Genomic DNA, 22540 nt, shown 5'->3' with positions numbered 1-22540 from the left:
ACATATATATATATACGTATATATATTAAAATATATATTATAAGCAATGGAGAGAGAACTCTGTTTACAGAGAGAAATACTGTCACCTAGTGACCTAGTAGAGTAGGTACAGTGAAATTAATAAAACCTTGCAAAAATAAAAAAATTATATATATATATATATATATATATATATATATATATATATATATATATATATATATATATACAATAAATTTGAACAAAACAAAATCTCCAGATTTCTGATATGTTTCTCGAAACAAAACATGAACACAAAAACTCAAAAAGCTGTTGCATGTTTTATACATTTCCACGTTTGGCCGTGTAAATACATCACAGTTTCTTCTTCAGCTCCCTGCATTGCAAATGTACTACAAGTATATTGCGTATACGAGCCATTGTTGTTGTTGTTGTTGTTGTTAATTGGCGATTGATATCATTGCTCAGTCATTTTCCTACTGCACGAAAAATTGGACATTCAATAGACGAGTCATTCCACTTGTGCACACGGTATCGACATGCTGCTTTGTCAAACATGGATACGCAGTCATCAGGGAAATTTCTGGGAATGCTAAATCTGCAAATATTCAATGAACACAAATTAAACAATTGTATTTTTGCAACGCTTCAAACACGAGAAAAAGAGACGTCCTTCAACTTACGCAGAGCAACACCCTCTACAGGTACAATCCATGCATTCACTGTTTCTCCAAGATGATCCCACCGGGTACCATTTATTATCAACCTCATCCAGGCACTTTGTTTCACTTTCACCTACAGCATTTTCCAAAATATGCAGACACTATTTTTCCGCATCCACAATATGGCATGTGAAAACTATCAGCATTACATCATGCACAACCAACAACAAATACTTTTCTTTACCTAGTTCAGGCGGCCTAAACATGCAAAAGGCGTTTGACTGTGGCAGCAGTAGCAGCAGCAGCAAAGCCAGAGACAGGTATGCCCTCTATGGGTGGGAATAACAAACAAACAAACAAACAAACAAAAACTAATCAGTGTAGCGTGTTTCATTTTTTTTTCAACTGTTAAAAAGGAAAACAAGAAAATATTCAATTTACCATCGTTTCGGTGAAGTCTCAACTATGAGAGGCTCAGGTCTCGAAGGATTATTATAGTGGAGAACCTTTGGAATTAGGGTGAAGTCGGGGGGTGGGGGGTTCTCCGCCTTGACGTCATTCCCTGTTTACTCTTTGTCATTGAAAAAACGGAGATCTATTTCCCAAAAAGGTTTTCCATGAAAAATTGGGTTTGGCTCATACACAAAGTTCAAAGTCTTAGCATACCAACATTATAATCTATCTGAAGGTTTCAGATGTACATTTCTTCTTATACAAAATACACACAGACTCAAAAAGCTCTTGATATTTTATTCATTTCCACTTTTGACCTGTAAATAAATCCCATTTTCTTCTTCAGTTTAGCAAATGTACAACAGCTATTAAAAGTATGACTTAAGTGCCATTGCTGCTGTTGTTTTGTGAAGAGTCAGCGAAGGATGTCATTTTTCTATCACTTTCCTACTGCACCAAAACTTGGACATTCAATCGACGGGTCATCCCGCCTTTGCACTCGGTATTGACAAGTCGTTTTGTCCAATACGGACTCGCAGTCAGCAGAGTACCCCGTGGGACGGCCGGACCTGCAAATAAGCAGTGCACACCAAATAAACAACTTCATTGATAGAAAACATTAGTAATTGTGCGATTGTTCAAACTTACACTGAGCAACAACCGCTGCAGTCACAATCCATGCAATCGTCGTTCCTCCACTTGGTTCCAATCGGGTGCCATTGATTATCAGACGGGTCCAGGCAATGTGTTGCATCTACACGGAAAGAAAGAATAATATTTTTCCCCCATGTTGAAGAGATTTCAAAACGACAAACTTTACTTCACGAGCAACGATTGACAATATTGTCTTTACCTTCTTCCACTGCTATTGGATAGCAGTGGCCATTTGTCAGCGACAGCACTGCACACAGCAGTAAAGCCACACACAGGCACGTTCTCTAAGAAAACAGGAAAAGAAATTCAAAAGTAAAAATAAGTAAAACAAAAACTTAAAAAGAAAATCACACAAAATGCACTTACCATTGTTGCAAGACGTTTCCTGAAATCGAATAGAGGTTCGGGTCCCAAAAGTGAAGGACAGATGAAGAATTATATAGGGCAAAATGGGGCTGTTTCTGGTCACCACCTCTTTTATGTCAATAAAGCTTCACCCAATAGGTCCCAATGTTTGGACTTTAAATAATAGAATCAAAGTTCATTTGGAAAATCTGCATGGTACTTGTCAATATAGTCCACAGGTAGTTGAACAGTAACATGATTCCCGACTACTAAGAGGTCATCAGGTGGAATGAAAAAAATTACAGTAATAAAGTTCTTGAGTCTTTTTAATGGGAGAAAGAACTTTCCATAGACACCAAAACTGGCAATATGAGCTCAAGAGTGAGCAGGCAAAAAGATGAGCTGTCTGTGAGTTTTCACCACTCTTTATAACCTATAAAGTCCGATAAGATCAGCATTTAGTCTAACAGAGGCAAATAATCTATAGAGTAGCTCGTGAAGCGACTGGTAGAAGAAGAATGGTAACAGCGTAAAGGAGGCAGAATCTTGTCAGCCTCACCTGTGATTGGCAACATGAAATATGTAACCCAAAATTTAAGTGAAAGCTCAAAAATGATGTGGAACAGTACTAAAGAAGCCTGATTTTTGTTTTGCTGATCCTTTAAAAAAAAAACATACACACACACACACACACACATTATAACATGCTTGTAAGTCATATCTTTATTGTTAGAAGCATTACAGGACCCCAAAAAATAATAATAATAATATATATATTTTTTTTAATTAGTCAACTGATTGACTCATTCACTCCCAGTCATTTTCACGGAAGCAACCCCCTTCAATTGGATTTTGACTGATTTTGCAAGGCCCACATATTATTGTGTTCCAATGCTATAAAACATGGAACAGACCAAAAGAAAGATTAGTCTCTTCTTTCATCAGGAAAAAAAAGTATAATTGTATCTGTTTCCGTTTTGCAGCAATTAACATTATAATATAGCTAAGTTTCATCATTATTCACAAACCTGTGGAAAACACTGAGGAAAAGAGCTTGTTGCAACATGGCCCTGGCTGATCCCTTATACTCTGCTGCCACCTACTGGCCGTTTTTTGTAATAACTACCATTGCTTTAAGCGACCTCTTCAGGTTAGAGGCTGCATCAAAGCCTTCTGTATGCGCTAGCAGAAAAAAAACAACATAAAAATTTAGATACGTTTTTGGGACCATGGCAATATTTAAAATAGAATGCTTTTATACGTTTCTGGGAGCAAATGCGTGAATAGGTTATTGGAATTTTATTCTGCCAAATATCATAACTGGCCCCCCCAAAAATCCTCATCAGATCGACACGTCAATGATTCTCCAGGTAAAATGTGGATTGTGTGTGTGAAATAAAAAGCATGTCGACTGGACGTGGCTGCATGCAGCTTTTATTTGTTCATGACCTTCAAACTTGACCTTCCCATCATAAGAAAATAGTACAAAATGCATGTAAGTCGAACACAGAGGTGGCGAACATGACACGCAGGCTGCTGACACGTAAACAACATGCATGTTCCATTCATATAAGAAAGACGGTGTATCAAATGGCGGCTCCGACACAGGTTAACGGGGTACACTTATTTGTTCTTGGCAAGCTCGTATATTAAAAAAACAAAACAAAAACATGCTGTTTGTTTAAAATCTCTTCAACATGCCCTTTAGACTGTGGCAAGAAGCACACGTGGTGTGGATCACTGTGGAATGTTGGGAGGATTTTAACTTCTCAGGTCCCTAAACTTAGGTTAAAATGGACCCACGGATAAAGTTGGGCCCTTTTCCAAAATATACATATAAAAAAATAAATAAATAAACTCCACATGCACGCTTGCGTGTGTTTGTTGTTCAGATTTGCCTGCGAAGAAAACAAAATGTGTGAAATGTTTCACAAAGGACAAGAGCAGTGATGAGCTGGGAGATTAATTAAAGGGTCATGCCGTAAATATTCCAGTGGTGCAAAAATAGTCGTCTTTTGCGTGGGCAAACGGGGTGGGGGAGGGGCTTCAGTTTAAGGAAACAAAAGAAAGCAGTCAACGCTGACACGTGGAGAGTAGAGCATCATCACAAATAAACAAAACATTGTCCTCAGTCGGAATTCAAGTTGAATAAAGAAATTTAGAGCCTGACCGAGACTAACACTAGCTAAAGCAAAAAAAAAAAAAAAAAAAAAAAAAAGGATTTTTTTTTTTTTTTTTTTTAAGATTTGGCATTCAAGTCAATCTGGATATAAACCAGATCCTTTTGGTTGGCTCGTGTAACAAACTCAGAGATGGGATTTTTGTTTCTAACGAATAAGATTATTATTATTTTTTTTTAAACTACAGTGGAATCTCAAAAGTGAGAAGTTTGTCTTTCCCCGATGCAGTTCAACGCCATTTTGAGACATTTGATGACCATCCCACTTAGGGTTGGGCATCAATTGGATTTGAACAATTTCATTTTCTTGTTTCGATTCCTGTTCCGAGCGATTCTAATTCCTTTTATATATATATAAAAAAAAAAAAAGTTTTGATGGGCCTAAATCGGTTTTAGTAGCTTGCAGTAGTAGCTTGAAACTAAAATGTTTTCTCTCTTTAAATTATAAATAACAAAAAAATTAAATAAAAAACGCATTGCACTTACTTTCTACACTGTGTAAGGTAGAAGCAGAGACGAAGTTTGTTCATGTCACTCATTTCCTTGTTTTCAACCAATCAGCCACCTCCAAATGGATGTTTTTACCTTTAAATATATAGCTTTTGTGCACTTCTTCGTTGAAGTAAATCAGGTTCTTCTTCAGGTTGTTGGGGATTCCGAATTTTAAAATGTGAATGATTCCAGGAGAATCGGAATGTGAGTCCTAGATCCAGTCTGTTCTTATGACTCAATGTGGAACCCAAAGCACACTCACAAATGGGTGGTTCGGGGCCCCGCCCTCTGCATGCCCCTGCTTTGCACAGACAGACACATAAGAGTCAAAATTGTTGTCAAACTGGCATTGAATTGCCGTTGGGGAAAGAAAAACTTCTTTTGCAAAGAAATTATATGCTTACAAAACTGCACAGCCTAAGCTGTCAAATGCTGAAGGCCTCACGTTTTTCCAAAAGTTGCCTGAAATGAAAAAGAGCAACAGACTTGTGGGACACAAGTACAATTGTACAATTCATTTCAATTATACTCATACAATTGAAATGAAATGCTACTTAAAACACTGTCTACACGTCTAAAAAGATTTTATGATGGTCAAAATTTAGAGTCTGGAACTAGTTTGACCCTGGAATTAATTATTTTGTATTAAAATGAGGAAAGAATTTCAATTTGGAAGTCAACCAGCAATGTGTAACAAGGTGCCCAACTTCTGGGATTCCACTGAATTTTGGCCAATTCACCTGTCAAATATAGTTTTTAGGACCAAAATGACACGTACGAGGAGACAAAAAATGATTGGAGAAACCCGGCCAGGCTCTGATATTCCCCAAAAGGGATGACCAATGGCACAGAGTGTACAAAAAAGTATTTACAAATAAATAATGGCACAAACAGCAGATCATTTGAGGACACTTAAAACATTGAAATCAATGAATAATACTGTTGTTGTTTTTTCTCAGCACAGCAAAAAAAAAAATGTTTAGAAACACTTAAAAAACACACACAAGATGGCGGATAAGCGCCACTTCGTCCAAAGTCTTTCTCTCAGACGTGTGCATTCTGATATCCAGCGGGGGGCGCTGAGAGAGTTTCCGTAAACATTTCCAGTGCTTTGACAGCGCTCTCGTCGGGAGTCCTATACAGCAGGTTGTTGCCGGGGCAACCAGTCAGTCACCATTGATAAAGTCATGGCCACAGTCCACCAACCTGCCATGATGACCATGGCAGCTAATGTCCACTTCTGTGACAGCCGATGACGCCCCCTACAGAGACGCTTGTGCTCCTAAATGAAGGGTTGACTACAAAGCAAAGTAAGAGTTGCAGTTCTAATAGAAAGATTAGTCGGAAATGCATGAGTGTTACGATTGTGAATTAGGATGACGGCTGCCCCGATGGTTGCCCCACCAACGCAAGGCACAAGGGCACATTAAGTGTGCGTGTGCACTCTCAATAAAGTTATTATACACTACTTACAAAAAAAAAGTAGGGATATTGGGCTTTTGATGGAAATTTCTGGATGATGATTTTCATCTCTGGCCATTGTTTGGCGAAATTAGACCAAAGTGTCATCAACATGTAAACAGAATAAATAGCAATACTCACAGTCATTTATTCTTTATCCTCTGCGAAGAATGGCTAATGTTAATGTTGCAATGATGAGCTGAAAGGAGTTGAGACATGTCAATGAACAACAGCTAATTTGTTGGTCTGTATTATACTGCCCCCAGGTGGCCAAAGTGGGGACAACATAATGATGAGCATTTAATCCTATTTATTTATGTCATTAGTTTTTATGTTTTTATTAGGGATGTGTAAGTTCCGATACCAGGGATCAGTATGGGGCCAATTCCAGTGTTCTACCACCATGAATTAGAAGAATAGAAAATTGCCATTAATTTCATACACCCTCATGGGAAAAAATGCTATATTGGGATATTTATATTTTTCTTTTCAAAACTATTAGTATATTGGAAAAAAACACCGGTATTGAACATCCCTATATTTTTTTTTATCAAGTAAAATATTTTTGGATTGCTTCAAACAGCCCAGTATCACAAATTTCTTGTGAGTAGTGTACAGTATATTAAGGAGCATATTTTTGGGGTCTTTTCATAACAGTTCCTGTGAGGTTTTACTTGTTTTGTGACATATTAAATGCCGCATCGAGCCCAAAGTTGCCCACCCACGCTGTCCTCCAGTGTTAGTTGTCTATGTGAGGTGTTTGTTATCGACACGTGAAGATGATGAGGCACTCTTCATGCATCCTCCCGCAAATGTATGCGGCGGCTCAGTGGGAACGAGCAGCAAATGTCAGGCTGCCGTGTGTGTGCGCGAGTGTGGCTCATAGGTGCGTCTCATCTCTGGTTTCTGAGACAAAGTGCATCTGGTTCCGAGTGCTCCGACTCTGGCCCACTTGGGACTCCTCGGGCATGTGCGCCAGCGGGTCGGAGCGGATGATGTACCTGAAAAAGACACGTCAGTCTTGTCAGTTTGGCACGGGTTCACAAGCCTAGCAGAAAGCCCGGTAAACTGAGATTGGAACACAGAACCTCAGAATCGGGAGGCAGATATGCTAACCGCTAGCCCACAGTGCTGCTGGACTGGTGAAATGGAAACTCTGCCTCTGAAGACGGTTTCACTGGAAATTTTTGGTAGCTCGGCTATAGCAGGGGTCACCAATGTGGTAACCAGTGAATAGCCTGCAGGCCTGTTCTAAAAATAGCTCATCAGCATTTTTTTGTGTTGCTATTAAATATATATATATGTGTGTATATATAGCAACACTCAATACTGAGCTAAATCTAATATTATGTAGTATATATGTTTTATCCTATAGTTCAAACGTCACATTTATCACATAATAATGTGAGCAAATTTATTATTTCAAGTTTATTTGATAAGTCTAAATCAAGCACGTAGCTCTTCACATTAATCCAGTGCCCAAAAAATAGCACTACGTTTCTAAAAGGTTGTGAACGCTGCACTAGTGGTTAACAGGCTCCCTCTAGTGGTACGCTAAATAATAAACCAAAGTAAATGTTCAGTGGATTATTATTTATTATTTATTAAGTTCCTGTGTAAAGTAAATGTCTTGTAAACTTGACACACTACTAAGAAGAGTGTTGTTACATGGGAAGTCAACCCCATAATTTTGTTGTCATCTTCTATGTGCCCTCACGAGTGTGTAAACACTGCATTCAAATTTAATATTGTGTTTGTGGAATTATGACTTAAGCAGCACAATCCACCCGTTTTTAATTCATCTCAGGGGCGGCCATTTTGTTACTTACTGTCGACTGATAATGATGTCACAATTGCTCAGAGCTTACGGCCAATCATGGCTAACCATTTTTTTTGTTTGTTTGGTCATATGACATTCACAAGCTGAGCCGTGATTGGCCGTTGCCTGAGCAACTGTGATGCCATTTTCAGTTGACAGCAAGTGACAAAATGGCCGCCAGCTGAGACTGATAAAAACCTGTGCATAGAACATAGTGAACATTTTTTGAACAACTTCATCTTTACCGAACGACTATGCCAAATTTGAAATGTGAAAAATGAAGCTGCTGTATGTAAACGCAAAAACTGGTGTCTTACACGATGTCGTTGAGTTCCAACATGGTGTCGGGAGGCGGGTTGATGAGCACGTAAGACAGCGTGTTCTGGTGGTCGTTCATCTCGTCTGCGGAGAGAAACCCGGGAGAGGTTTCAGGGTGACTCGTTGGTGGGGAGGCCGTTGCCCCGCCCTCTCCCTGCACGACAACATTACTGCTTGCTTGTTCGCAACCAATCACACGACAGAGTTGATGCACTGCCATTGAGCATACCTAAGGAGTATTATAAATCAGTGAATGGCGATATCATAAATTATTTATTTTTGTATTTTTTCATTAATATTAGAGCAGGAAAAAAAATGTATTAAAAAAGAGAAAATAATTGATATTATCTAACTAATTAATTAGATTTCCCGATAATCTGCCATCAATCTTTCTAACAGGAATTGTATTGATTTTAAACTGCAGTTAGTTCTTTATCATACTGGAAAGAGCTTATTTGTATTTTGCCATTTTGACGTGTCAAGTAGGTTCCACGTGTCTCCACGACAACCCACCTGCTTGTGGCTCTTTACAAAGACAAAGGGCGGAAGGGAGGGGGCGGGAGAGAGAGAAGGGCCAAGCGTTACTGACGGACGGGCACTGTGACGAGGACACGGGAGCTGGGGAGGGGGGGGGGGGAAGCGAGAGAGATCCAGAGGCACATGCGCAGCTTCAAACATGCACATAGCGTCTGTAGCCGCACATCATCATCATCTTCATCATCATCTCCATCTCCATGGCATTCCACGCTAGACCCGACTCCAGCTGGTGAGGCGGGAAGGTTGCCATGCCGACGCACACTCACGCTAACACATGTAGAAGACATGCTCCAGCATCCGTCAAGAACCAAACGTAGAGAGCGGCTCAAAAACACAAGCGAGAGGAGCAGAACGCATCGGGAGTGTGGAAGATGTTGTCTTGAACCCAAGTGCACTGAGCAATGACGGCCGCAATCAGCCACAACACTAAATTGGTTTTATGTAAAACTTTATGAGCTAAAACTTACTTAAGGAAAACTTACTAGAGATTGCTTGTTTACATGGGACGGGAGTAGACTCGAGCAGGCTAAAATGTGTCAACGTTGCCATGTTGGCAGGGGCAACTTTCCCATCAAAAGGACATATGTGGCAGCCATGTTGGCAGTGGAGAGGGTGTCATCAAGTTATGGAAAGCATAGATGTTTAGCTTAGCATCAACACAGGTCAAAATGTTGTATCAAGCTATTGGTATGTATGGCTGTTGTTTTTACTCAGACACGATATTTTTTCAAACACGTTTTGGTAGAGTACACCAGTTGTTTGTAATTGTAAATGAGGAAGCACACTAAGAACGCAGCTTAAAGGGATACTTGGCTTATTGAACAATTTTTAGCAGTGAAAAGTTAATAATTTGTCCAGAATGATTTTGATAAAGTCATTATTTATCACGTACAATTAATACCGATAAAAAGTAATTTTTCTACTTGCTTTCAACTGATGATGACATCACCTGTGCTCAAGAAGTAATGGCCAGTCATGGCTGACCTGTTTTCTGGGTTTGGTCAACTGACCAAAACTACCTACTTCCTCAACACAGGTGATGTCATCATTAGTCGGCAGCAAGTAGATTTTTTTTTTTTTTAAAGGTACTAATAGTACATGAAAAATAATGAAGTTAACACATTAATTGTAGACAAAATATTAACTTTTGACTGCTGAAAATGGCTCAATGGGTCAAGTATTCCTTTAAGTGACAAACGGCACGGCACCTGGTCTTAAATGATCAAAGATCAATAAAACAGATGGCAATGAAAATTGATAGATTGAAGTTCTCGAATTTCAAAGCGGCCCTTTTATCCTTCCATTTTTCAGTATGGAGTCCTTAGAGGAAAGCTATCTGCACCCCTGATTTACATTATCAAGAGTCTAGTCGTATTTGTTGTGATTATTTAGCTATTGGTTTCAGCTAAAATTAACCAACTGAAAATGTAATTATTCTTTTATTGTGAATAATAAAATAAAAATATTAGTGCCAAAAAAATGTGACCGCGAATGACCACCTCCTGTGTGGTGTTTGCATGTTCTCCCTGTACACGTTCCGAAAACAGGCTCTAAATTATCCATGTGTAAATACTTGACTGACAACCAGTCAATGCATGTTTGTGTGTGAGATCCAAGATGGCCGCCTCCATCCACACACAATCATGCGTTCTGCTCCAGTCAACAAGCCAAACGGACGCCCTGCGGGACTCCAGCTTTTTCTTTTTTTTTTTTTTTTGACGCCACCTCACTCACGTGAGCACGATGCAGAGAAGGCCAGAGAGAGAAAATGAGAGAGTGACAGGAGAGCGAGAGACTGGCTACTGAGCTAACTATGAAAGGGCAGTCAAGGACATAATTCAGGATTAGCTCTCACACTACGGAAACACTTTCACACACACTACTAAAACAAGTTTTTCCAGTCTAAACGTAATATGAAAGCATTTCAGTATGCTGTGTGTGATGCAATTCAGTAGTGCGTGAGAGGGTTTCAATCGTGTGTAAGTGAAAAAAATATCCAGTAGTATAAAGAGCATTTCCAACCTTCATGAGAGCAAAACCTTTCCAGTTGTGTATAAAAGCATTTCAGTAGTGTGTGTGAGTGCATTTTAGTGGTTTGTGAGAGTGTTTCAGTAGTTTGCATGTGGACAAACGCAGTACTGGTGTGAGTCATTTTTAGTAATGCGGCAGGAATTTTTCAGTAGTGTTCGTGAGAGCGGTTACGTAATGAGTGACAATGTTGCAGAAGTTTGACTGAAAATGATCAATAACGTGTGAGAGTTTATTTTAGTGAGTGTCAGAGACTTCAGGCAAATGAGTGTGCTGGAACAGTGTATGAGAGAGAGTTTCAATCATTTGTGTAAGTGAAAAAAATGTCCAGTAGTGTAAGAGCATTTTCAGACGACATGTGGCCACATTTTTTTCAGTTGTGTATGAGAGCATTTCAGTAGTGTTTCAGCAAAAATTTCAGTAGCGTTCGTGAGAGCATTTTAGTAGTGTGTGAGAGCGTGTCAGTTGTTTTCCTGTGGAGAAATGCAGTATTGTTGTGAGAGCATTTTAGTAGTGCGGAAAGAAGGTTTCAGTAGTGTTTGTGAAAGCATTTCAGCAGAATGACTGAAAATGTGTGAGAGTTTAAATAGTGTGTGTCAGAAATATTCAGCAATGAGCACTAAAGTGTTTGAACGGTGTGTGAACGCATTTCAGGAGTATGTGTGAGTGAAAAAAAATGGGAGCATTTTAGTCTCGGTTGTGAAAAGAAAAAAATCAGCAATGTCTGTCAAAAGTGTGTGAGTAAAAAAAAACAAAAAAAAAACACTAATATGGAGTGTTAATATAGACCTACATGTGAGTGAAATATTTTTTAGTACATGTGTACATGTGGGAGCATTTCGGTCATATTTGACAGCGAAAATATTCAGTAGTCAGTGAGAGAGTTTTAATAGTGTACTGTATGTGAGCCAAAATGTATTTAGTCATATGCATGAGAGTGATTTAGTAGTGTGTGTGTGAGAGCCTTTCAGTAGCGACCCCGAGTGCAAAAACTGCATGCGTGAGTTGATCCTGATTATTTCCCCGATGGCCTCTCATATTAAACACTCATCCTCACGAGGACAATGCACCCACACCCACTCTCACAAACGCTCTCACACATGCAATACAATAGAGTGGATGGGCCGGCTAACCTGACGGCCGGCTCCCGTCTGTATACGGCTGCTCTGATATGTCCTGCAACTCTGAGCAACGGTATTCACGGTTAACTTGACCACACAGTGTCAACGGGAAGCACACACATCTAAGTAGGAAGGAGGATGCTGGTGAAAGGACGAGCTCCTTTCGCCCCCACACGCCCGCGACCTCACCACTCGCACGCACCGACTGGACAAAGAACACACACGCACGCGCACGCACACACGTTACCTTGCAAATATCCTAGATTTACTCGATTCATCACATCGCTCGCAGTGAGATTAGAAACATCCTCTACAAGCCAAAAGGGGGGGGAGAGAAGAATCAGAGAGAGAAAAAGAGGAGGAGAGGAAATAGAAACAAAAATCAGGCAGGCGGCGAATGCATTTGCGCTTTGACCAAAAGAAATGTTGAAAAGGTGAGAAGATGCACACAAAAAATAAAAACAGTGAGAAGAAGCCATGCTTTAGTGTGCACAGAGTCACTTCCAAATGATTCATCTGTCGTGGATGCTCACTCAGAAGGTCTGGCGCGTTTGGGCTTCTCCCTGGAAGCAGTGTGATCGACACAGTACACAAGATTCAGCCAGCGCAACACAACGCGACTATGATTCTTTTTTTATTTTTTTATTTTTTATTATATATATATATATTTTTTTTATACCTTCTCTTTGTTTTGCATGACGTGACAACAAGTGAAAATGTGAGCAGATGCAAAGCAAACAGAGAGGCGTGACGCATTCACATGTTGCAGGGTTTCTACAGGTATCAACAATGGAAACTAACTACATTTATTATTATTATTATTATTTTGTTGTATTTCTCAAATATGCTACATTGTGGGTCTAATTGGCACATATGAAACTTACATTTACATATTTGCAATTAAATAGTTATAAATGAAGAAAATCTTTTTTTTTTTTAATACGAAAAGCCTGCCAATACCAAATCAGTGTAAAGTTAGACTGGTGGAACAATTCGTAGAAAATGAACATATACGATATCTGCATTTAATATTTTATATTTTGCAGAGTCTTGATTACTCTAAATTATCCTAGTGAATGTTTATTAGCTTCTGTTTTAAATTACAGTGTTGATCTCCGAGCAGGCACAAAATGTTTTTGCTACAATTTTTCCTCATTCATGTAAATTGCAATAAATGGACCATTCATTGGCATGTAACTTTGGCATGTAACACAATACTGTCCCGCTATTCATGGAGAGTCATGGACTAGGACCTGCTACGAAAAGTGAAAAACTGCATGTAAATGATGCCCACCCAAAAAGTAATTATGTAATTGCCTGTAGTTGTCACAAGATGGCACTTAATCACATTTTTCTATTAGACAAGGCCTTGGGCTGACCAAATAAAGTTCAACATAGTCCCTTCGTCCCTAGATCTCATCGGAGATGCCAGACATTTTCATATTTGACATTGTTTTGGCCTAAGTGCTAAATGAGAGAAAATGTGACTTTTTCTGGTGAATAACAGAAGATAGGTTCCACAAAAATATGTAAATGGTCAAATTTTGCAAATGCTTAACCATAAAATTGCAGGATTTCACTGTTCATTGTAGCATCACATTATAAATAATTGCACAGCTCCTTATAGCATATTTGATTGCAGCATAGTTGTGTAGACCATTTTTAACCATAATCAGATTTACGTGATGAACCCGTGGAAACCCTGAGTGGGCATGATCTTGATAATGTATGGCATATGACTGCATACTTTTTTTTTCTTTTTTTTGCCGTAAATGATGGTTGATGAATTCAATGCAGGGATGCATGGGCTCAATGTTGGCGGACTGTGTACCACAAAGGCTTGTCCCAAAAGGAAATGAGATGAGACAAATGCCACAAACACAGATTGGAGTTTCATGAAAAAATACAAAAATAAGAATATTAGTTGAAGCTACCGAGGGTGGAGGCTATTTTTGATCTCATTATCTGATCATTTTATTCATATAGAAAGAGGTTTGTTTATGTTTTAGTGTCTTTTTCCAATCTGTAGCTGCTGATGTGGCAAATAGAAGTTAATTATGACAAAGGAATTGACTTTGCTGGTTTTAAGGGCTATCTGCAGGTTTCAGGAATTCATATTCAAGGCTCAGGACTTTTTGTTTGAGGTCATTACCATCAAATTTAATGCCTCACTTTCACTCAATTTTACCACAAGGAGCAAGTGATGAGGCTCAGTTACAGTATATCACAATATTTCAAGACATTTTCTATACCTGTAGTGGTTGTCCTACCATTGTATTATCCTATTTGTTTGTCAGTAAAATTCTTAAAATCAATATATTATTTCAAGGATGTCAATTTTACAAATGAAAGCCTCTCTTTCCTCAGCCCTTGTGAGGAACACTAGGCTGCAATATTAATATAATATTTTTGATTTTATAAAATCAAATGTGAGACTTTTAAAGGATCAGTGCAGCCCAATATACATCACAATATAAAAAGAAATTCCCACAATCTGATTTTTTTTAAGACTCCACCCTCTGAGATTAAAGTCACTTTTCTTCGCTGAAACTCCAATCTGCAAAGAAAAGCTAAATTGTGTTTCCTAAATAAGAATTACGATGCAATGGTGAATGATTTGTAAACAAAATCAACAACATGCGGTAGTTTAGTGAATGTTTAAACGATGCATTATATGTTGTAATTTGAGAAGTCTTCCTCGAGTGCAAGTGGGCGGTTCTACTGACCGTATCCCACGGTGGGCAGGCCAAGGTGTTTCATGCGGTTCTTGACCAGCTCGGACAGCTCCTGGCGCTCGGAGCGGCGGTACAGGTTGAGGCGCTGCTGCGAGATGCGCTCGGCCCGGCTGGATGGCTTGTTGGTGTTCTTCCTGCTCAGGCGCCGGGCCCACTGCATGCTCTTCTTCCTCAGCAGCGGGTGCTCCGACTGCTCGCTGGTGCTGGAGTTGCGGTGCGCCGTCTTCTCCTTCCACGACTCCTTGCGGTCGCGGCGCTCCTCGCCTTGCTCCACATTGATGGACACCTGAGACTGGGATGGTTAAGAGCTCGTTAAAACGCCACTTGGGGACCCAGATGATGGCCGTGATGTATTGTTCAGGCATTAGCTGGATGCTTTGAGCGGGGGTGGGACCGGCTGACAATCTTACCTGCACGTAACTTTCTTTGCACTGAAATACAAACACACATCCAAACAAAAAGGAAAGATGGGTGCATAAAAAGCAAAGCAAAATCATTAAAAACATAAAAAAATAGCATCTGAGAAAAGTAATTACACTACTCACAAAAAGTTTGAGATATCGGAAGAGTCACAGAAAGGCGTGGAAGTTTTTACAGATCAAATACCTGTTATAAATTCGCAGTTCCTTATTACAGACAGGCATGTATTTTTTAGGGTTGATATCGATAGTAGTATAGTCAAGGTGGCAATTAACCGATATTTAGAGCTGATATTTGTTTGTACTAAAAGGAAAATATTTACAAAAAAATATATTTATGTAAAAAAATGTAAAAATTAACTAACAGAATTATAAATTAAAATGAATTATTAACATGAAATAAATAAATAAATAAATACATAAATAATTAAATAAAGTAAATTAAAATTTATTAAACATTAAACAAAAATTTATTTTTTCTCGTTATATTTTATACAACAGACACCTTTGTTTTCTAATAAAAAGTGCAAAAAAACCCACAAAAAAACAATTGGTTTACGGCAGATTTTTTTTAAAGGCTGATGCGTCAAAATGCAAAATAATCATCATAATAAAAAATGCCAAAAGTACTAAAAACCCTTAACAGTTGGACATTCAGCCATTCAAATGTTTGGAGGTCAAATTAAGGTCACCTCTAAAGGTTATTCTGTAGACAACACAAACACACTTAAAATGGAGCTGATCATAAAACATCAATATCATACTTCACAATCATAAGTTACATAAACAACTGTACAGTAATTACATTTTTAAAAAAGAAACAAACCACCTTCAGATGAGGCTCAGCAGTAGTATTTGCTAACATAGAAGCCTAAATAACACAAAAGAACAAACTTTATGTGGTCAGACCAATTTGTGCACTACCACGAAACAAATACTTGTAGTATAAGTCACTTTTTGACATTTACCTATACTACAATAATTCATTTTAGAGAATACGGGGAAATTTTAACAGCAAATTGGACCAAGGACGGTCAACAAAACAGGACATAAGGAAAAACAATAACACCAGGTTTCCACCAGATGGTGCCAAAGTAATGCTTTGGCCTGAGCTCCATAACTGCGAATAGAGAGTAATATGCAAATTACTGAGTGGTGAACCGCAAAATGCAGGGTTCACTGCAGTGCGTTGGAGGCTCATCTTGAAATTTTAAATTTGATTTTTTTGTGAGCAGTGTATTGGCAAACAATAGTTCACTGACTTTGAAACAATATTTTCAGTCGGAAATGAAGATTTTTTTTTTGCAAGGGATGACAGCCAAAGCAAATACTAGCCACCGGGTGTCAGTTGGTAGCAAACTTGCCTCGGATGTTGAGAACATGTGCGACTCGGTACGGTAGATCCCGATCGGGATCTCGGCGCTGGAGGAACAGAGTTTTTGGAAGAGTCTGCCGTACGTTCTGATCCACAGGTCCTCTTCTGTGATCTTCATCTGAGGGAATTTGGGGAGAACACAGTTACCGTTCTGCACCCAGAAATTATATCTACTCCCAAGCTTGTGACAGTTGCACTTACAACGCATAAATACCCGGAACCTGGTGTTGTGTCCAGACCAAGAAGAAGCCTGGCAATGGCGATCATGTAGTCTTTCACGAATGACTATCAAAATAGTGGAAAGAAATATAAGTAGGCACAGAAAGAGAAAATAGTACAGCGTGAAACTGCAAAAATCATTTCATCTATCGCGCACATACAAATTTAAGCCTGTGGACAATTTAGAGTCTTCAATTAACCTAATGCACAATGTACCTGGTTGCCATGGCAGCCCCTTATGTAGGATATTGGCTCTTTTTTTTTTTTTTTTTTTGCCATTTTCAGGCCCACTGTGATTTCGAATCTGGCATGGTAGGTCTTCCTTATGGTATAGCTCTGCACTCTTGGTACCCAAACTATGCCGATGGAAAGGTGTCAATAACGAGTAGAGCAACATAAGGAAAAGGAGCAGCAGTTGTGTTGTTGTCCCACCTGGTAGAGCAGCGTATCCAGCATGCTGATACTGAACACCCTGCCTGCTGCAAATGGCAACCGGAACATGAAGGCCAGATTGGAGCCCTTGTCTCGTTCTATCTGGAAAAACAAGGCCAAAATGAAATAATAAGAAAGTGACTTATTTTATTTTATTTTTAGTTATTCTTTTACTGTTTATCTTTCCCACCTTCTCCAATTTGGAAAGGGCGAGCGAGTAGCAGTCCTTGGCTCTGAACTGCATGAACCTCATGTTGGATGGATGCGTGAGCTCCGTGATGATGCTGAGGCTCGGGAACAGTCTGACAATATCGGATGACAGATGAAGCGAGGTCGCGTGGAATAAAATGTCGATTGCATCGTGCTCTCTTTTTTTCCTGCTACCTGAACATAGTCTGGACATTGACGATGGTCTTGGCGTCGGCCATGTAGTCCTCCTCGGCACTCATGGTGCTCTCCTTGTCCACAACCACCAGATTGTCAGCGTAGATGATTCCACACTGCAACAGGTTGTCCAAGCTGATACATTAAAACAACAAGCAAAATGTGTTTTAAAAGTACAATCGTCCTATTTGTACAACAAATTCAGTAACTACATAAATGTACTGCACTGGATTTAAAACGTTTATCCACTGTAACCGTAATCATTCAGTTCAGTGCGCTTTAGAGTGCCACTAAGGGTATCCCACTTTGAGAATCAATGACTTACAGTAGTGACGGTAAATTGCTCTCGTATGCAGAAAATTAATCCACAATTGTGATTTATTTCCACTTTTTTTCTTGGAATTTTACAATTGTCTACTTATATTTATTATTATTTATCTGTTAACTCATTCACCCCCAGCCATTTTCACTGAAGCAACCCTCTTTGCTCCCGGCTGTTTTACGGAATTTTAACTGATTTTGCCAACAGGCCTACAGAATATTATGTTCTATTGCTATAAAAACATGGAAACTACCAAAAGAAAGATTAGAGTCTCTTCTTTCGTCAAGGAAAAAAAGTATATTTCTATCTGTTTCCGTTTTGTAGCAATTAGCATTAGAATATAGATAAGTTTCATCATTATTCACAAATCAGTTTAGAATTGTGGGGAAACGTCTTGTTTTCAACATGGCCCTGGTTGATCTCTGATACTCTGCTCCCACCTGCTGGCCGCTTTTGTCAATACTACCATTTTTCACCCTGGCTGCATAAAAAACTTATAAATCCGTCTTTGGGACACTTAATACATTTAAACTAGAACATATTTATATGTTTTTGGGAGCAAATGTGTGAAGACCTCTTGTTTGTCTAGAAAAACAAAGCCTCAAAGACTTTACAAATTTAGAATAAAAATAAAACTTTATTCTTGGAATTTTTGGACTTTAATCTCACGGCCTTTAAATATAAACATCAATAAAAAAAATCTTACAATTTTTCTAGATTTATTTTCTTGTAGTATTATGATTTTATCCTTTCATAACTGTGGCTTTGTTCTCGTAATCTTACAGGTTTACACTTAAAAAAGAAACACTATGACTATTATCAAATGTAATAAGTTCACATTTTAATTGTTCCAATATGACTATATGTTCTTCAGCCTTACATGTTTTTTTTGTTTTTTTTTTGTAAAAAATGTTTTGGCTATTAATTGTATGTATTATTGTGAACAATTTGAGAACTGCATTGTTTATTCACATTCAAACTTAAGCAGCCAATGTGAGTGATATCTTAGCATATTGTGATTGTGGGATTTCACTCTGTTCGTCTCTGAGATAGGCGCCAGCACCCCCCACGACCCTCATGAGGAATAAGCGGTCAAGAAAATGGATGGATGGATTTCACTCTGATCTTCTGCATTTTGTTACAGCTGCAGTTGTGAGAATATAAATAAATTTGAGTTGAGTTTAGTATGAGTAGTAAACAAATAAAAATAAATAATTAAATAAATTGCTGTAAAAACTTAGCACTCTGGAAAATTAAATGTGTTAAGATGGACACCAATAGCTGAAGTGAGAATGGGTGTTTTGTATAAAAGGGCCATGAATCACAACACGTTTTCACCAACATCATGGGCGAATGACTGCGACTGTGACTCCGCCACATACTTATCGATGGTGCCGGCCATAAAGTAGACCATCGGGAAGCAGCAAATGGCCTCTAAGAAGTGGTTGTCTGGCCTGAGGGAAACGGAAAACATCACCGGTTAGCAAGCAACATGGATCGTGGACCTCTTCTGGGGAAACCCAGACACATTATGAGAGTCATTTCCTCAATTATACTTAATGTGAGATTGTTGGAAACCTATTTGTGAATTTTATTTTAACTCCAGTTGTTTGAGAGAAGTAGGATAGAAGACCCAAAATCTGCTTATGGTTCCCTATTCACACTCACATTCACACCTATGGTGAGCAATGCATCTTACTGAAAGTCCAACAGAAGCACAATGGGGTTGAGCTCCTTCCGGGGTCGGTAGTACGCTCGCAGGGGGACGATGAAGTTGTACAAACCGTTGCCGGCCGTCTCTGCAGACACGATAATCAGCTTGTTCTTGAAGCCGTACGCTTTGGCGTCTTCGAAGCTGTTGTGCGTACAGCCCTGTGAGGGGATCGACATCACAATTGGGAAGTGTAAGTTTCATTCGTGTGATCTTGTGCGTGTGTGTGACAGGTCACTCACCTTGTCGAGGCGCAGGCAGCAAAATGGCGCTTTCTGCGGAAGGAGGTGGCACAGCGTCGGGGAGCTGCCGATGTAGGGAGAGTTGGGAGGGTAGCCCTTCACAAAACTGCCAAGACCAAAGCAAGACGATTACATGATTTCATAGTAGTTATGATGGAGATAGTGTGCCCGCAAAAGTAGGACACTTTGGAGCTCGACCAAAATTTGGTGGAAAAATATATCTCAAAAAGTCATACAAAAATCAGAGAGCATGAAAAGAGGAAAAGCATTTCGATAATTATGATTTAAAAGCAATATATAAATCATTCAGTCATTACTAGTATTATAAATGGAATTTACTATGATAAAGGAAAACATTTATACCAGCTCAGTATAATTTGAGCAATAGAATTTATTAAATAACAATTACATACACAGAAGTAGTTTGCTTGAAGGCCACACTGTAATATAAACACTTGGAAGATTTATACTGCAAAATTATTTACATAATCTTTTGTAGTATAGGGAGTCTTAATCAACTGCCTGATAAACACACGATGGCACTGTGGTGCTTTCCGGCATGTGCATTGAGAGAACTCATGAAGATGAATAGCTGCACAGGCAGCAAGTAAATAAAGAACCAAGGAAATACATTTACTACACTTACACTGTAAACTAATAAATGTAATGAGGTAATGTGGTTTTTATTCTTTGTGGAACATTTAGGTTGATGTATGGCCAAACAGACAAATAGGCTTGGATTCAATGATGCTGCCAGTGCGATATTACATTAACCCTTACAAACTGTTAATTTTTCATGCACGCGTTCTGGGTCCAACAATATCCTCATAATGATTGTCTACATCTAATTATTAAGTACAGAATTTTTTCAAAATTTATTAACGGCATATCTGATAATAATAAATAGATAAATAATCTTTAATCAACTTTTCCCATTGAAATGAATGGCTGTCATTAATCCGTTCCAGCCTTTCATAAAAAAAACAAGAGAAGTGCCTGTAATGTCAATTTTAATGAGGAAAAATAGTAATGGATGAGTGTAATTCATTCTGGTGTGCCCATCTTGACCACCTGAGGACAGTCTAAAACAGATGGATTACCTTGTGTTCAATCTGTTGCTTAAAAGGAAGTCAACACAATTTTTTTCTTTCCATTTCATATGTAGCCCACTAATCTAAACACAGTATTCTGAATACTACTGCATGAAATATGAGTTAAGCAACAAAATCCACCCTTTTTTAATTCATCTCAGGGGGGCGGCCATTTTGTCACTTGCTTTCGTCTGAAAATGACATCACAGTTGCTGGGCTCAGGTAATGGCCAATCATGGCTCAGGTTCAAAAAACAGGTAAGCCATTAATGGTCGTCATTTTAAGTCCATAGCAAGTGACAAAATGGCTGTCCCCCAAGATGCCTAAAAACAGGTAGGATTTAGCTGTTTAACTCATATTACACAAACATAAAATTAATCAGAATGCTCTGTTTAGACTAGTGGGGGCACATACAACATATTATAAAGAAGATTTTCGGGTTAACTTCCTTTCTAAAGGGTTAAGGCAGCATTCGATGTAATTAGCATTAGCATTACTTTAGCGCTACCTTTGTTTAGGAAGTTGTTTGGCTGTTTTCAATACACACAGTATAACTGTTTGCTTTATATTTAATTTGAGGATAAACTTCAACAGGGAAGTGGCATTACGATGATTTTTCTTCACCATTTGCCCAAACTGCTGCTTATTGTAAAGTATGTTGAGTTGAATTCCACTGAGCATTGTGTTGAGGGGATTTACTGTGTATATGATGGTTTTTAGCTTGAGTGATCTCAGCACTGATGAGTATGATGGTACGAGAGGTGGTTTTTCTAACCTGCTGACTTCTGCTAGTGTCTTAAGTGTTTGCTGGTCTGATAAATGACTGAGTGGTAAACTGTATAGTGTGGTGAGCTTGTGAATGAGCTGCTGTCCTTCCCTTTTTGGCACACGTGTTCATCATAGTCAAGTCATCATAGTCCCTTTCATCATCATGACACACTGATTACACGCCAAGCTAATCTATCTCACCTTACAGGCCCCCGTGACACTTGAAGAAGTGGAGGACATCAATCTTGTCGTGTCTATTGTGTTAGAGTGAGGCTAGTGGGACTGAATGTAGTAGGTTCCGATGACAGCGGCCAGAATCGATCACTTACTCTGACCCGACGGAGCCCTCCTCGTCCGATTGGTTGGTCTCGTCCTCCGACTGGTCGCTGAGGAGGTCGCACGGCAGAATGGCGGAGGAGTCTGCGATCTCCAGGACCGGCGCGATGCTCGGCCTGCGGCTTCCGGCGCCGTTCTCCGTCGGTAAGGTCAGCTTGCTGGTTTCTTCGGGGGGATCCGGGTTCTGGAGGTCGATGGCTACGGTGCCTGGACGCAACACACGCGTGGCTAACTACTCAGTCATAATCCTAAAATGTGCTTGACACGGTCAGTATTATTAAGCCACAGCCATTTAATCCCTTGTGAATTTTGCCCCTGCTTTCAGAATTCTTGGAACATATTCAGGAGTAGCGATGCAGCATGCAAAACATAATTACTTGTATTTATTAAGTTATATACTAATGTATACAGCAAACCAGGCATATGTAGAATGATGGACGATATATGCCCAAGCCATA

At 39.1% G+C, this 22540-nt stretch overlaps 3 protein-coding genes and 1 long non-coding RNA gene across 21 annotated transcripts in view; 1 reads left to right on the top strand and 3 right to left on the bottom strand.

Annotated features, from left to right (window-relative positions):
- Nucleotides 1-286: 286 nt before the first annotated feature.
- Nucleotides 287-1135, bottom strand: LOC144019628 (beta-microseminoprotein-like). Its single transcript, XM_077522805.1, has 4 exons — nucleotides 1083-1135; nucleotides 886-970; nucleotides 663-774; nucleotides 287-577 (listed from the first exon to the last, which is right to left on the bottom strand). The coding sequence occupies exons 1-4, from the start codon at nucleotides 1083-1085 to the stop codon at nucleotides 448-450; spliced, it is 330 nt and encodes a 109-aa protein (XP_077378931.1). The 5' UTR covers nucleotides 1086-1135; the 3' UTR covers nucleotides 287-447.
- Nucleotides 1136-1378: 243 nt separating this feature from the next.
- On the bottom strand, nucleotides 1379-2255 carry LOC144019531 (beta-microseminoprotein-like). Its single transcript, XM_077522658.1, has 4 exons — nucleotides 2115-2255; nucleotides 1948-2032; nucleotides 1743-1848; nucleotides 1379-1663 (listed from the first exon to the last, which is right to left on the bottom strand). The coding sequence occupies exons 1-4, from the start codon at nucleotides 2115-2117 to the stop codon at nucleotides 1534-1536; spliced, it is 324 nt and encodes a 107-aa protein (XP_077378784.1). The 5' UTR covers nucleotides 2118-2255; the 3' UTR covers nucleotides 1379-1533.
- Nucleotides 2256-3502: 1247 nt separating this feature from the next.
- kcnt1b (potassium sodium-activated channel subfamily T member 1b) overlaps nucleotides 3503-22540 on the bottom strand; it is a 66756-nt gene continuing 47718 nt past the window's right edge. For 7 of the 17 annotated variants that reach the window (XM_077523050.1, XM_077523056.1, XM_077523051.1 and 4 more), the window contains 15 exons: nucleotides 22076-22289; nucleotides 19888-19993; nucleotides 19634-19806; nucleotides 19317-19388; nucleotides 17613-17747; nucleotides 17419-17530; nucleotides 17229-17330; nucleotides 16779-16862; nucleotides 16567-16695; nucleotides 15194-15214; nucleotides 14775-15075; nucleotides 12296-12358; nucleotides 12061-12111; nucleotides 8362-8446; nucleotides 3503-7226 (listed from right to left, as the gene is read on the bottom strand). In XM_077523050.1, coding sequence (XP_077379176.1) covers nucleotides 7106-7226; nucleotides 8362-8446; nucleotides 12061-12111; nucleotides 12296-12358; nucleotides 14775-15075; nucleotides 15194-15214; nucleotides 16567-16695; nucleotides 16779-16862; nucleotides 17229-17330; nucleotides 17419-17530; nucleotides 17613-17747; nucleotides 19317-19388; nucleotides 19634-19806; nucleotides 19888-19993; nucleotides 22076-22289 — 1769 coding nt within the window. In that variant the 3' untranslated portion in view covers nucleotides 3503-7105. The remainder of the gene's footprint in view (nucleotides 7227-8361; nucleotides 8447-12060; nucleotides 12112-12295; nucleotides 12359-14774; nucleotides 15076-15193; nucleotides 15215-16566; nucleotides 16696-16778; nucleotides 16863-17228; nucleotides 17331-17418; nucleotides 17531-17612; nucleotides 17748-19316; nucleotides 19389-19633; nucleotides 19807-19887; nucleotides 19994-22075; nucleotides 22290-22540) is intronic. The other 10 variants (XM_077523057.1, XM_077523067.1, XM_077523064.1 and 7 more) reach the window with 5 other exon arrangements.
- LOC144019790 (uncharacterized) overlaps nucleotides 21791-22540 on the top strand; it is an 8823-nt gene continuing 8073 nt past the window's right edge. For both annotated transcript variants that reach the window (XR_013283783.1, XR_013283782.1), the window contains exon 1: nucleotides 21791-22226. This is a non-coding gene — a long non-coding RNA (uncharacterized LOC144019790). The remainder of the gene's footprint in view (nucleotides 22227-22540) is intronic.

The sequence above is a fragment of the Festucalex cinctus genome, chromosome 5 (assembly GCF_051991245.1).
Source record: "Festucalex cinctus isolate MCC-2025b chromosome 5, RoL_Fcin_1.0, whole genome shotgun sequence".
In the NCBI taxonomy this organism is placed as follows: Eukaryota; Metazoa; Chordata; class Actinopteri; order Syngnathiformes; family Syngnathidae; genus Festucalex; species Festucalex cinctus.
The sequence above is the reverse complement of the archived record's forward strand: the minus strand, read 5'-3'. Positions and strand labels throughout refer to the sequence as shown.

What these genes read in the sequence shown, in the direction of transcription:
- LOC144019628 (XM_077522805.1), bottom strand. An exon ending in GTTTAGGCCGCCTGAACTAG is followed by an intron (nt 775 to 885) that starts GTAAAGAAAAGT and finishes AAAATGCTGTAG; the next exon opens with GTGAAAGTGAAACAAAGTGC. An exon ending in TGTAGAGGGTGTTGCTCTGC is followed by an intron (nt 578 to 662) that starts GTAAGTTGAAGG and finishes GAATATTTGCAG; the next exon opens with ATTTAGCATTCCCAGAAATT.
- LOC144019531 (XM_077522658.1), bottom strand. An exon ending in TCCAATAGCAGTGGAAGAAG is followed by an intron (nt 1,849 to 1,947) that starts GTAAAGACAATA and finishes CTTTCCGTGTAG; the next exon opens with ATGCAACACATTGCCTGGAC. An exon ending in TGCAGCGGTTGTTGCTCAGT is followed by an intron (nt 1,664 to 1,742) that starts GTAAGTTTGAAC and finishes GCTTATTTGCAG; the next exon opens with GTCCGGCCGTCCCACGGGGT.